Here is a 12324-nt window from a genome sequence, read left to right on the forward strand (position 1 = left end):
TGAAACAAAACAGGCGAATCTACTGAAATAGAGGTGATGAGCGAGCGGGAGAGCTGTCGCCTGCCGCGGCCTGACTGGGTGTGTGTGCGTCTGTGTCTTGGGGGGGGGGGGGGGGTCTGACCTCCACAGACGGCGTTGAGCATGCCTATTTGATACGAGGAGCGCTGGGTGTTTGGTGTCCGTGTCTCCTGACGTCTTCTGTGACTCGGATGGCCTCCTCCTTTGCTCGCCTCTCCGCCCCCACTCCCTTTCTCTTCCACCACCGTGCCCTCTGTCCCTCCCTTTCACATGCGTGCATGCATCTCCCATGGGAGGTTGGGGGGAGGCGTCTTCTCGACTCTGCTTATTGTTCTCCTCTTCAACTTCGATGTCTCTGCCTGTCTGCATGGTGCCCTGCACGTGTGTCGAACCTGCATGCACGCATTCATGTGTGTGTGTGCCTCTCTCCCTCTCCACTGACACTTCGCGTCTTCGAAAGCCTGCTAGACACGTCAAACTTGTGCTTGCATAGACACACACACGCACATCTGTGCGTGTGACATACTAACCGATTAGAGACATCCCGTTTAGACCCGTCCTCGCGCAAGCACACCGACTTCTCGGGCTTGCATTGCGTGCATCCAATCACAATGCTCGAAAGCGACAACGGCGCGCGGCCGCTGCATGACGGCACGGTGCTCATATCACCCGATGCATCTCCCAACTTGACAAGAAGGGCAACGAACCACTACAGTGCCGAAAATACAGAGGCGCCGCCACTTGTCGATTTGTTGATGCGCGCCTCTGAGACAATCCGGGAAGAGCGAGGGAGGGCAGACTCTCTGGAGAAGGAAAACGCTAAGCTCCAAGCGCAGCTAGACGGTGTTCGGTTGGCCTACCAACTGGTGGCAACTCAACGGGCGCAGCGCAACTCGCAGACGTTGGGGAGGGTGACGGCACTCGACAAGGCTGGCGACGACACGCTGTTTGCCTATGTGAGAGACCGACTGATCGGGACAGACAGGCATCCCTCCTCAGAGCACGAGGGATGCAGCTGCACACGTGAGAGCAGCAGTAGGGCACGGTTGGGACAGCGCCAGCGCCGCTCAAACGCTGCTGCCCCGCCCGTGGCGTCGGCAGCCGCGCGAGCGCCTTCACACGGCTCCATCACAGCTGCGACACGGAGCTGCACGAAAAGAGGGTATGCCGGCATCACGCCACCCGAATCCGTATTGCCAAAGACAGCAGAGCCACACATCTCGGTGGCAACGGAAGCGCATGACAAGCACGGTTACCTGCCTACCACGTTGCGAAACTGTGACCTGAAGTCAGCAAAGGACCATCTGGCCACTTCCCTGACTGGTGATGGCAGTCGCAAAGGCGAAGAAGATGCAGAAATGGTGGAAGGCGGCAGCAATACTGAGGAGTCCCCCACACACTGGATGGCTCGTCGACTTCTCCGAGCACTCGCCCCTCGTCCTACAGACAGCGTTGTGGGCGACATTGTACACACCATGGTTACTGCCTTGCAGAAAGACGTGCAAGCCGAACTCAGCAGGCCGAGTGACGGTGGGCACGCTGCTCCAAGTCGCATGCGCGGCTTTGCGCTGGTGCGACTACAGCCGTGTGTCTACCGCCTCCTCGTTGGCCCTCCTGCAGAAGTGAAGGCAATGGAGCGTGCAGCACGCGGTGGCAACCGGAGCGCTCGCCAAACAACACCGCGGCTCCCCTCCGCAGCCCTCCACCGCGACCACTTCCTCCTCTACAGCGGCAATCCAGAACCCAACACCGCCACGCACCCTTGCCCTCCGACGACGACGAATACCGTACTTCACCTCACCCTTGACACCGGTGCTCTTCGTGTGGTTCGAGGTGGCGGACACGTCGACCTCATCGACTACTTAGAGCGCCGCCTGCAAACAAAGCTGTACACCAGACGGAGTCGTCTCGCCTAACCCACCAGGGCCGTCCTTCCTACATCGCCTGCCAAGCTGTCCTTCCCCACACCCAACTCCCGTTGCCAGCTCTGACCCACCGCCAAGGTCCACAGCAGACATTTGCGACCTCTGCACAAAAACCGATACACTCCCCATTCCGTGGCACGCACCACTCACCACCTCGCACACGCAACGGAACGCATCGCCCACGTTCTCCCCCTCCCTACCTCACTCCCTCAAGCATACCACACGCCGGCAGCCGCCGCCCGTGCCGTGTGCCTCCTCTTCCCCCCCCCCCACACCTCTCCCCCAACTCTCCCCTTGACCCCCTTGCTCCACCCTCCACACTGCTATCCTTCCGCTCACCCACCCCCTCGCTTCACTCCCCCGTCACCACCACCACCACCCATACGGCTCTGCCGCCGCGCGTACGTGCACGTGCGCAGAAGAGCACCGACCGTTCCCTCCCCACCCACCCCGACACTCCGCTCTCCCTCTATTCGCCTTCTTTTTCTCGCCCCACCGCACACCACACAATGGGCCCCTTCGCTCCCCGCTGCTGCGCGCTGGCGCTGCTGTGCAGCGTGCTGGTGCTCGCCGCCGTGCTGGTGCGCGCCGAGTCGTTCACTGTGACGCGCGACGTCACCATGTCGAGCACATCATTCGACGACTACACCATGGTGCTCGACCTGTCCTCCTCGAGCGCGGATGTGGTGACGGTGCAGCTGATAAACTCACAGGTGTCCGGCAACGGCCTCACCATCAAGAACGCCAGGGGCAGCACCCCCTCGTCGGCGCGGCTGAGCATGAGCATGGCAATCACCACAGTGGCGCAGTCCGCCATCACCCTCTCCGGCGTCATGCCCGCCAACTCCGACATTCGCATCGTCGCCACCACCAGCTCCCTCGCCCCCGCGCAGTCGCTCTTCGACTTCAGCGGCCTCGCACTCGACAGCAACGCCACCGTCATGGTGGAGAACACCGCCGTCACGTGGCCGAAGGACTCCATCAACACGGGCAGCATCGTGCTCATCAGTGCCGGCAGCAACGCCGTCGGCATCAAGAACACCGCCGCCCTGTTTGTGCTCAACGCCACCGCCATCAACGGCGCGTCCGTGGTCCGCGTCGACACGCAGTCGTCCTTCCCCATCAGCAAAGGCGCCGCGCTCGCCGTCGACTACGGCCGTTGCGAGCGGTGCTCCAGCGCGCTTGTCAGCATCAACGTCCCACTCGTCGTCGACGCCTCCAGCCTGTTCCGTGTGGCCAACTGCAAGGTCGTCGGCGCCAGCAACGGCCTGCTGACCTCCGCCGGCAGCATCACGGTCAGCGACAAGTCCGCCTACCTTATCTACGACAGCGCCGTCGAGTCCGGCGCCCTCTTCTCCTTCCCCGCCGGCCTCGAGGACGCCAGTGAGGCGTACCCCTTCGCCGTGTCCGGCGGCTCGACCGTGTCCTTCCTCAACCTGAAGGGGTCCTCCACCGGTGTTGCCGCGGGCCAGAGCGTCCCCAACTCCTTGGAACAGTCGAACGCCATCGGCGGCGGCTGCGTCATCAGCGACAAGGAGCTCAGAGTCGCCTCGGAGTACAGAAGCCACGGCCTCAGCGTGGAGACCGTCGTCGACAGCCAGGGTGCCAGCAGCGGCACCTGCGCCAACGCCAAGTGCATCCCCGGCAACACCAAGCCAGGCGCCACGGTCTCCGGCACGGAGCTGTGCACCTGCCAGTGCTCCTCCACCAAGCACCACTCGCCCTTCTGCACGTCCGTCGTTGACCCCATGCAGAACTACGACCCCAACGTGTGGTGCACCGTGCCCGACTGCATCACCTGCGACCGCCTCGACCCCTCCAACCGCTGCACGGAGTGCGACACGGGCTACAGCCTCACCAGCGACTATCAGTGCAAGGCCATCACCACCATCACCACCACCACCACCACCACTAAAGCGCCCACCTGCACCGCCCCCCACTGCTCCGTGTGCGCCGCCGGCAGCGGGTCCATCTGCAGCTCCTGCCGATCCCCCTACACCCTGTCCAACGGTGTCTGCGTCGCCAACACCAACATCGCCGCCGGCGCGCACACCGCCACCCTCGCCGCGGCCGTCTGCGTTGCCGCCGCTCTCTACGCCCTTTAGCGAGTGCGTGGTTGGTGGTCGTGGTCGTGGGCAGCGCCGGTGTGCGTTGGCGGCTGCCACGCTGTCCTTCCCAGTCTCTCCTCTCCTTGGATACGCATCCTCCCTCCTCCATAGGCTATGGGGCGCACACGACGACGACGTGTAACAGACAGTCGCCGCCGCTGTCTGCCTCCCTCCCTCGACCCCCCGCTCCCCCCCCATTCTCCGTCTTCTCTGCAGATGACAACCTGTGTATATACCGCATTTCTTCCTATCCGGTATGTGTGCCTGTCCACGTATTCTCGCCACCCACCCCCTCTCGCACTCTTTTCACTGGGTGTGTGCCCGTGTGTCGTCTTCGTGTCTCCACTTTCCATGTCTCTCTGTTCCGCGTACGCGCGTGAACCCGCACCTCGCACTGCGCACCGCACCCCGAGATGCCTCGCTTCTCGTTTTGCATTATTCATTCTTGTTCTCTCTTCCCCCCCCCCCACACACACAGACGTCTGTGTGTGTATGTGTGTGCGTGTGTTTTCCTTTATGTGAGCACCACCACACGCACACATACACACGCCGCATCCGTCGTGGTCTGGTCTCCCTCCTCTCGCTCCTCGCGGTCTGTGGCAAAGGCGGCCGCCATGTGCACAGCAGAAACAGAAACAGAAACCCGCTCGCCTCAAAGCACATCGACGCCGCCGTCGTCGACTCCCTCACCCCCCCCCACCCCCGTCTCCCCCTCCCTACCTCACTCCCTCAAGCATACCACACGCCGGCAGCCGCCGCCCGTGCCGTGTGCCTCCTCTTCCCCCCCCCCCACCTCTCCCCCAACTCTCCCCTTGACCCCCTTGCTCCACCCTCCACACTGCTATCCTTCCGCTCACCCACCCCCTCGCTTCACTCCCCCGTCACCACCACCACCACCCATACGGCTCTGCCGCCGCGCGTACGTGCACGTGCGCAGAAGAGCACCGACCGTTCCCTCCCCACCCACCCCGACACTCCGCTCTCCCTCTATTCGCCTTCTTTTTCTCGCCCCACCGCACACCACACAATGGGCCCCTTCGCTCCCCGCTGCTGCGCGCTGGCGCTGCTGTGCAGCGTGCTGGTGCTCGCCGCCGTGCTGGTGCGCGCCGAGTCGTTCACTGTGACGCGCGACGTCACCATGTCGAGCACATCATTCGACGACTACACCATGGTGCTCGACCTGTCCTCCTCGAGCGCGGATGTGGTGACGGTGCAGCTGATAAACTCACAGGTGTCCGGCAACGGCCTCACCATCAAGAACGCCAGGGGCAGCACCCCCTCGTCGGCGCGGCTGAGCATGAGCATGGCAATCACCACAGTGGCGCAGTCCGCCATCACCCTCTCCGGCGTCATGCCCGCCAACTCCGACATTCGCATCGTCGCCACCACCGGCTCCCTCGCCCCCGCGCAGTCGCTCTTCGACTTCAGCGGCCTCGCACTCGACAGCAACGCCACCGTCATGGTGGAGAACACCGCCGTCACGTGGCCGAAGGACTCCATCAACACGGGCAGCATCGTGCTCATCAGTGCCGGCAGCAACGCCGTCGGCATCAAGAACACCGCCGCCCTGTTTGTGCTCAACGCCACCGCCATCAACGGCGCGTCCGTGGTCCGCGTCGACACGCAGTCGTCCTTCCCCATCAGCAAAGGCGCCGCGCTCGCCGTCGACTACGGCCGTTGCGAGCGGTGCTCCAGCGCGCTTGTCAGCATCAACGTCCCACTCGTCGTCGACGCCTCCAGCCTGTTCCGTGTGGCCAACTGCAAGGTCGTCGGCGCCAGCAACGGCCTGCTGACCTCCGCCGGCAGCATCACGGTCAGCGACAAGTCCGCCTACCTTATCTACGACAGCGCCGTCGAGTCCGGCGCCCTCTTCTCCTTCCCCGCCGGCCTCGAGGACGCCAGTGAGGCGTACCCCTTCGCCGTGTCCGGCGGCTCGACCGTGTCCTTCCTCAACCTGAAGGGGTCCTCCACCGGTGTTGCCGCGGGCCAGAGCGTCCCCAACTCCTTGGAACAGTCGAACGCCATCGGCGGCGGCTGCGTCATCAGCGACAAGGAGCTCAGAGTCGCCTCGGAGTACAGAAGCCACGGCCTCAGCGTGGAGACCGTCGTCGACAGCCAGGGTGCCAGCAGCGGCACCTGCGCCAACGCCAAGTGCATCCCCGGCAACACCAAGCCAGGCGCCACGGTCTCCGGCACGGAGCTGTGCACCTGCCAGTGCTCCTCCACCAAGCACCACTCGCCCTTCTGCACGTCCGTCGTTGACCCCATGCAGAACTACGACCCCAACGTGTGGTGCACCGTGCCCGACTGCATCACCTGCGACCGCCTCGACCCCTCCAACCGCTGCACGGAGTGCGACACGGGCTACAGCCTCACCAGCGACTATCAGTGCAAGGCCATCACCACCATCACCACCACCACCACCACCACTAAAGCGCCCACCTGCACCGCCCCCCACTGCTCCGTGTGCGCCGCCGGCAGCGGGTCCATCTGCAGCTCCTGCCGATCCCCCTACACCCTGTCCAACGGTGTCTGCGTCGCCAACACCAACATCGCCGCCGGCGCGCACACCGCCACCCTCGCCGCGGCCGTCTGCGTTGCCGCCGCTCTCTACGCCCTTTAGCGAGTGCGTGGTTGGTGGTCGTGGTCGTGGGCAGCGCCGGTGTGCGTTGGCGGCTGCCACGCTGTCCTTCCCAGTCTCTCCTCTCCTTGGATACGCATCCTCCCTCCTCCATAGGCTATGGGGCGCACACGACGACGACGTGTAACAGACAGTCGCCGCCGCTGTCTGCCTCCCTCCCTCGACCCCCCGCTCCCCCCCCCATTCTCCGTCTTCTCTGCAGATGACAACCTGTGTATATACCGCATTTCTTCCTATCCGGTATGTGTGCCTGTCCACGTATTCTCGCCACCCACCCCCTCTCGCACTCTTTTCACTGGGTGTGTGCCCGTGTGTCGTCTTCGTGTCTCCACTTTCCATGTCTCTCTGTTCCGCGTACGCGCGTGAACCCGCACCTCGCACTGCGCACCGCACCCCGAGATGCCTCGCTTCTCGTTTTGCATTATTCATTCTTGTTCTCTCTTCCCCCCCCCCACACACACAGACGTCTGTGTGTGTATGTGTGTGCGTGTGTTTTCCTTTATGTGAGCACCACCACACGCACACATACACACGCCGCATCCGTCGTGGTCTGGTCTCCCTCCTCTCGCTCCTCGCGGTCTGTGGCAAAGGCGGCCGCCATGTGCACAGCAGAAACAGAAACAGAAACCCGCTCGCCTCAAAGCACATCGACGCCGCCGTCGTCGACTCCCTCACCCCCCCCACCCCCGTCTCCCCCTCCCTACCTCACTCCCTCAAGCATACCACACGCCGGCAGCCGCCGCCCGTGCCGTGTGCCTCCTCTTCCCCCCCCCCCACCTCTCCCCCAACTCTCCCCTTGACCCCCTTGCTCCACCCTCCACACTGCTATCCTTCCGCTCACCCACCCCCTCGCTTCACTCCCCCGTCACCACCACCACCACCCATACGGCTCTGCCGCCGCGCGTACGTGCACGTGCGCAGAAGAGCACCGACCGTTCCCTCCCCACCCACCCCGACACTCCGCTCTCCCTCTATTCGCCTTCTTTTTCTCGCCCCACCGCACACCACACAATGGGCCCCTTCGCTCCCCGCTGCTGCGCGCTGGCGCTGCTGTGCAGCGTGCTGGTGCTCGCCGCCGTGCTGGTGCGCGCCGAGTCGTTCACTGTGACGCGCGACGTCACCATGTCGAGCACATCATTCGACGACTACACCATGGTGCTCGACCTGTCCTCCTCGAGCGCGGATGTGGTGACGGTGCAGCTGATAAACTCACAGGTGTCCGGCAACGGCCTCACCATCAAGAACGCCAGGGGCAGCACCCCCTCGTCGGCGCGGCTGAGCATGAGCATGGCAATCACCACAGTGGCGCAGTCCGCCATCACCCTCTCCGGCGTCATGCCCGCCAACTCCGACATTCGCATCGTCGCCACCACCGGCTCCCTCGCCCCCGCGCAGTCGCTCTTCGACTTCAGCGGCCTCGCACTCGACAGCAACGCCACCGTCATGGTGGAGAACACCGCCGTCACGTGGCCGAAGGACTCCATCAACACGGGCAGCATCGTGCTCATCAGTGCCGGCAGCAACGCCGTCGGCATCAAGAACACCGCCGCCCTGTTTGTGCTCAACGCCACCGCCATCAACGGCGCGTCCGTGGTCCGCGTCGACACGCAGTCGTCCTTCCCCATCAGCAAAGGCGCCGCGCTCGCCGTCGACTACGGCCGTTGCGAGCGGTGCTCCAGCGCGCTTGTCAGCATCAACGTCCCACTCGTCGTCGACGCCTCCAGCCTGTTCCGTGTGGCCAACTGCAAGGTCGTCGGCGCCAGCAACGGCCTGCTGACCTCCGCCGGCAGCATCACGGTCAGCGACAAGTCCGCCTACCTTATCTACGACAGCGCCGTCGAGTCCGGCGCCCTCTTCTCCTTCCCCGCCGGCCTCGAGGACGCCAGTGAGGCGTACCCCTTCGCCGTGTCCGGCGGCTCGACCGTGTCCTTCCTCAACCTGAAGGGGTCCTCCACCGGTGTTGCCGCGGGCCAGAGCGTCCCCAACTCCTTGGAACAGTCGAACGCCATCGGCGGCGGCTGCGTCATCAGCGACAAGGAGCTCAGAGTCGCCTCGGAGTACAGAAGCCACGGCCTCAGCGTGGAGACCGTCGTCGACAGCCAGGGTGCCAGCAGCGGCACCTGCGCCAACGCCAAGTGCATCCCCGGCAACACCAAGCCAGGCGCCACGGTCTCCGGCACGGAGCTGTGCACCTGCCAGTGCTCCTCCACCAAGCACCACTCGCCCTTCTGCACGTCCGTCGTTGACCCCATGCAGAACTACGACCCCAACGTGTGGTGCACCGTGCCCGACTGCATCACCTGCGACCGCCTCGACCCCTCCAACCGCTGCACGGAGTGCGACACGGGCTACAGCCTCACCAGCGACTATCAGTGCAAGGCCATCACCACCATCACCACCACCACCACCACCACTAAAGCGCCCACCTGCACTGCCCCCCACTGCTCCGTGTGCGCCGCCGGCAGCGGGTCCATCTGCAGCTCCTGCCGATCCCCCTACACCCTGTCCAACGGTGTCTGCGTCGCCAACACCAACATCGCCGCCGGCGCGCACACCGCCACCCTCGCCGCGGCCGTCTGCGTTGCCGCCGCTCTCTACGCCCTTTAGCGAGTGCGTGGTTGGTGGTCGTGGTCGTGGGCAGCGCCGGTGTGCGTTGGCGGCTGCCACGCTGTCCTTCCCAGTCTCTCCTCTCCTTGGATACGCATCCTCCCTCCTCCATAGGCTATGGGGCGCACACGACGACGACGTGTAACAGACAGTCGCCGCCGCTGTCTGCCTCCCTCCCTCGACCCCCCGCTCCCCCCCCCATTCTCCGTCTTCTCTGCAGATGACAACCTGTGTATATACCGCATTTCTTCCTATCCGGTATGTGTGCCTGTCCACGTATTCTCGCCACCCACCCCCTCTCGCACTCTTTTCACTGGGTGTGTGCCCGTGTGTCGTCTTCGTGTCTCCACTTTCCATGTCTCTCTGTTCCGCGTACGCGCGTGAACCCGCACCTCGCACTGCGCACCGCACCCCGAGATGCCTCGCTTCTCGTTTTGCATTATTCATTCTTGTTCTCTCTTCCCCCCCCCCACACACACAGACGTCTGTGTGTGTATGTGTGTGCGTGTGTTTTCCTTTATGTGAGCACCACCACACGCACACATACACACGCCGCATCCGTCGTGGTCTGGTCTCCCTCCTCTCGCTCCTCGCGGTCTGTGGCAAAGGCGGCCGCCATGTGCACAGCAGAAACAGAAACAGAAACCCGCTCGCCTCAAAGCACATCGACGCCGCCGTCGTCGACTCCCTCACCCCCCCCCACCCCCGTCTCCCCCTCCCTACCTCACTCCCTCAAGCATACCACACGCCGGCAGCCGCCGCCCGTGCCGTGTGCCTCCTCTTCCCCCCCCCCACCTCTCCCCCAACTCTCCCCTTGACCCCCTTGCTCCACCCTCCACACTGCTATCCTTCCGCTCACCCACCCCCTCGCTTCACTCCCCCGTCACCACCACCACCACCCATACGGCTCTGCCGCCGCGCGTACGTGCACGTGCGCAGAAGAGCACCGACCGTTCCCTCCCCACCCACCCCGACACTCCGCTCTCCCTCTATTCGCCTTCTTTTTCTCGCCCCACCGCACACCACACAATGGGCCCCTTCGCTCCCCGCTGCTGCGCGCTGGCGCTGCTGTGCAGCGTGCTGGTGCTCGCCGCCGTGCTGGTGCGCGCCGAGTCGTTCACTGTGACGCGCGACGTCACCATGTCGAGCACATCATTCGACGACTACACCATGGTGCTCGACCTGTCCTCCTCGAGCGCGGATGTGGTGACGGTGCAGCTGATAAACTCACAGGTGTCCGGCAACGGCCTCACCATCAAGAACGCCAGGGGCAGCACCCCCTCGTCGGCGCGGCTGAGCATGAGCATGGCAATCACCACAGTGGCGCAGTCCGCCATCACCCTCTCCGGCGTCATGCCCGCCAACTCCGACATTCGCATCGTCGCCACCACCGGCTCCCTCGCCCCCGCGCAGTCGCTCTTCGACTTCAGCGGCCTCGCACTCGACAGCAACGCCACCGTCATGGTGGAGAACACCGCCGTCACGTGGCCGAAGGACTCCATCAACACGGGCAGCATCGTGCTCATCAGTGCCGGCAGCAACGCCGTCGGCATCAAGAACACCGCCGCCCTGTTTGTGCTCAACGCCACCGCCATCAACGGCGCGTCCGTGGTCCGCGTCGACACGCAGTCGTCCTTCCCCATCAGCAAAGGCGCCGCGCTCGCCGTCGACTACGGCCGTTGCGAGCGGTGCTCCAGCGCGCTTGTCAGCATCAACGTCCCACTCGTCGTCGACGCCTCCAGCCTGTTCCGTGTGGCCAACTGCAAGGTCGTCGGCGCCAGCAACGGCCTGCTGACCTCCGCCGGCAGCATCACGGTCAGCGACAAGTCCGCCTACCTTATCTACGACAGCGCCGTCGAGTCCGGCGCCCTCTTCTCCTTCCCCGCCGGCCTCGAGGACGCCAGTGAGGCGTACCCCTTCGCCGTGTCCGGCGGCTCGACCGTGTCCTTCCTCAACCTGAAGGGGTCCTCCACCGGTGTTGCCGCGGGCCAGAGCGTCCCCAACTCCTTGGAACAGTCGAACGCCATCGGCGGCGGCTGCGTCATCAGCGACAAGGAGCTCAGAGTCGCCTCGGAGTACAGAAGCCACGGCCTCAGCGTGGAGACCGTCGTCGACAGCCAGGGTGCCAGCAGCGGCACCTGCGCCAACGCCAAGTGCATCCCCGGCAACACCAAGCCAGGCGCCACGGTCTCCGGCACGGAGCTGTGCACCTGCCAGTGCTCCTCCACCAAGCACCACTCGCCCTTCTGCACGTCCGTCGTTGACCCCATGCAGAACTACGACCCCAACGTGTGGTGCACCGTGCCCGACTGCATCACCTGCGACCGCCTCGACCCCTCCAACCGCTGCACGGAGTGCGACACGGGCTACAGCCTCACCAGCGACTATCAGTGCAAGGCCATCACCACCATCACCACCACCACCACCACCACTAAAGCGCCCACCTGCACTGCCCCCCACTGCTCCGTGTGCGCCGCCGGCAGCGGGTCCATCTGCAGCTCCTGCCGATCCCCCTACACCCTGTCCAACGGTGTCTGCGTCGCCAACACCAACATCGCCGCCGGCGCGCACACCGCCACCCTCGCCGCGGCCGTCTGCGTTGCCGCCGCTCTCTACGCCCTTTAGCGAGTGCGTGGTTGGTGGTCGTGGTCGTGGGCAGCGCCGGTGTGCGTTGGCGGCTGCCACGCTGTCCTTCCCAGTCTCTCCTCTCCTTGGATACGCATCCTCCCTCCTCCATAGGCTATGGGGCGCACACGACGACGACGTGTAACAGACAGTCGCCGCCGCTGTCTGCCTCCCTCCCTCGACCCCCCGCTCCCCCCCCCATTCTCCGTCTTCTCTGCAGATGACAACCTGTGTATATACCGCATTTCTTCCTATCCGGTATGTGTGCCTGTCCACGTATTCTCGCCACCCACCCCCTCTCGCACTCTTTTCACTGGGTGTGTGCCCGTGTGTCGTCTTCGTGTCTCCACTTTCCATGTCTCTCTGTTCCGCGTACGCGCGTGAACCCGCACCTCGCACT

General features: G+C 64.5%; 5 protein-coding genes across 5 annotated transcripts, besides 1 other annotated feature; all 5 read left to right on the plus strand.

The window, feature by feature from the left end:
- Positions 1 to 629: 629 nt before the first annotated feature.
- On the plus strand, positions 630 to 1934 carry LMJF_04_0127 (conserved hypothetical protein; the record flags this gene model as incomplete). Its single annotated transcript, XM_003723203.1, has 1 exon — positions 630 to 1934. The coding sequence occupies one exon, from the start codon at positions 630 to 632 to the stop codon at positions 1932 to 1934; it is 1305 nt and encodes a 434-aa protein (XP_003723251.1).
- A 306-nt stretch (positions 1935 to 2240) lies between these two features.
- Positions 2241 to 4860: a repeat region (Lmjchr4:repeat_unit:48735-51355).
- On the plus strand, positions 2453 to 4048 carry LMJF_04_0130 (conserved hypothetical protein in leishmania; the record flags this gene model as incomplete). Its single annotated transcript, XM_883431.1, has 1 exon — positions 2453 to 4048. One exon carries the CDS (start codon positions 2453 to 2455, stop codon positions 4046 to 4048), a length of 1596 nt encoding a protein of 531 aa, XP_888524.1.
- A 218-nt stretch (positions 4861 to 5078) lies between the features above and the next one.
- LMJF_04_0140 (conserved hypothetical protein in leishmania) lies at positions 5079 to 6674 on the plus strand (the record flags this gene model as incomplete). Its single annotated transcript, XM_883432.1, has 1 exon — positions 5079 to 6674. The coding sequence occupies one exon, from the start codon at positions 5079 to 5081 to the stop codon at positions 6672 to 6674; it is 1596 nt and encodes a 531-aa protein (XP_888525.1).
- Positions 6675 to 7703: 1029 nt separating this feature from the next.
- LMJF_04_0150 (conserved hypothetical protein in leishmania) lies at positions 7704 to 9299 on the plus strand (the record flags this gene model as incomplete). Its single annotated transcript, XM_883433.1, has 1 exon — positions 7704 to 9299. The coding sequence occupies one exon, from the start codon at positions 7704 to 7706 to the stop codon at positions 9297 to 9299; it is 1596 nt and encodes a 531-aa protein (XP_888526.1).
- Positions 9300 to 10328: 1029 nt separating this feature from the next.
- On the plus strand, positions 10329 to 11924 carry LMJF_04_0160 (conserved hypothetical protein in leishmania; the record flags this gene model as incomplete). The annotated part of the gene is made up of 1 exon (XM_883434.1): positions 10329 to 11924. One exon carries the CDS (start codon positions 10329 to 10331, stop codon positions 11922 to 11924), a length of 1596 nt encoding a protein of 531 aa, XP_888527.1.
- Positions 11925 to 12324: the final 400 nt, after the last annotated feature.

This window comes from Leishmania major, chromosome 4 (genome assembly GCF_000002725.2).
Source record: "Leishmania major strain Friedlin complete genome, chromosome 4".
NCBI classification, from domain to species: domain Eukaryota; phylum Euglenozoa; class Kinetoplastea; order Trypanosomatida; family Trypanosomatidae; genus Leishmania; species Leishmania major.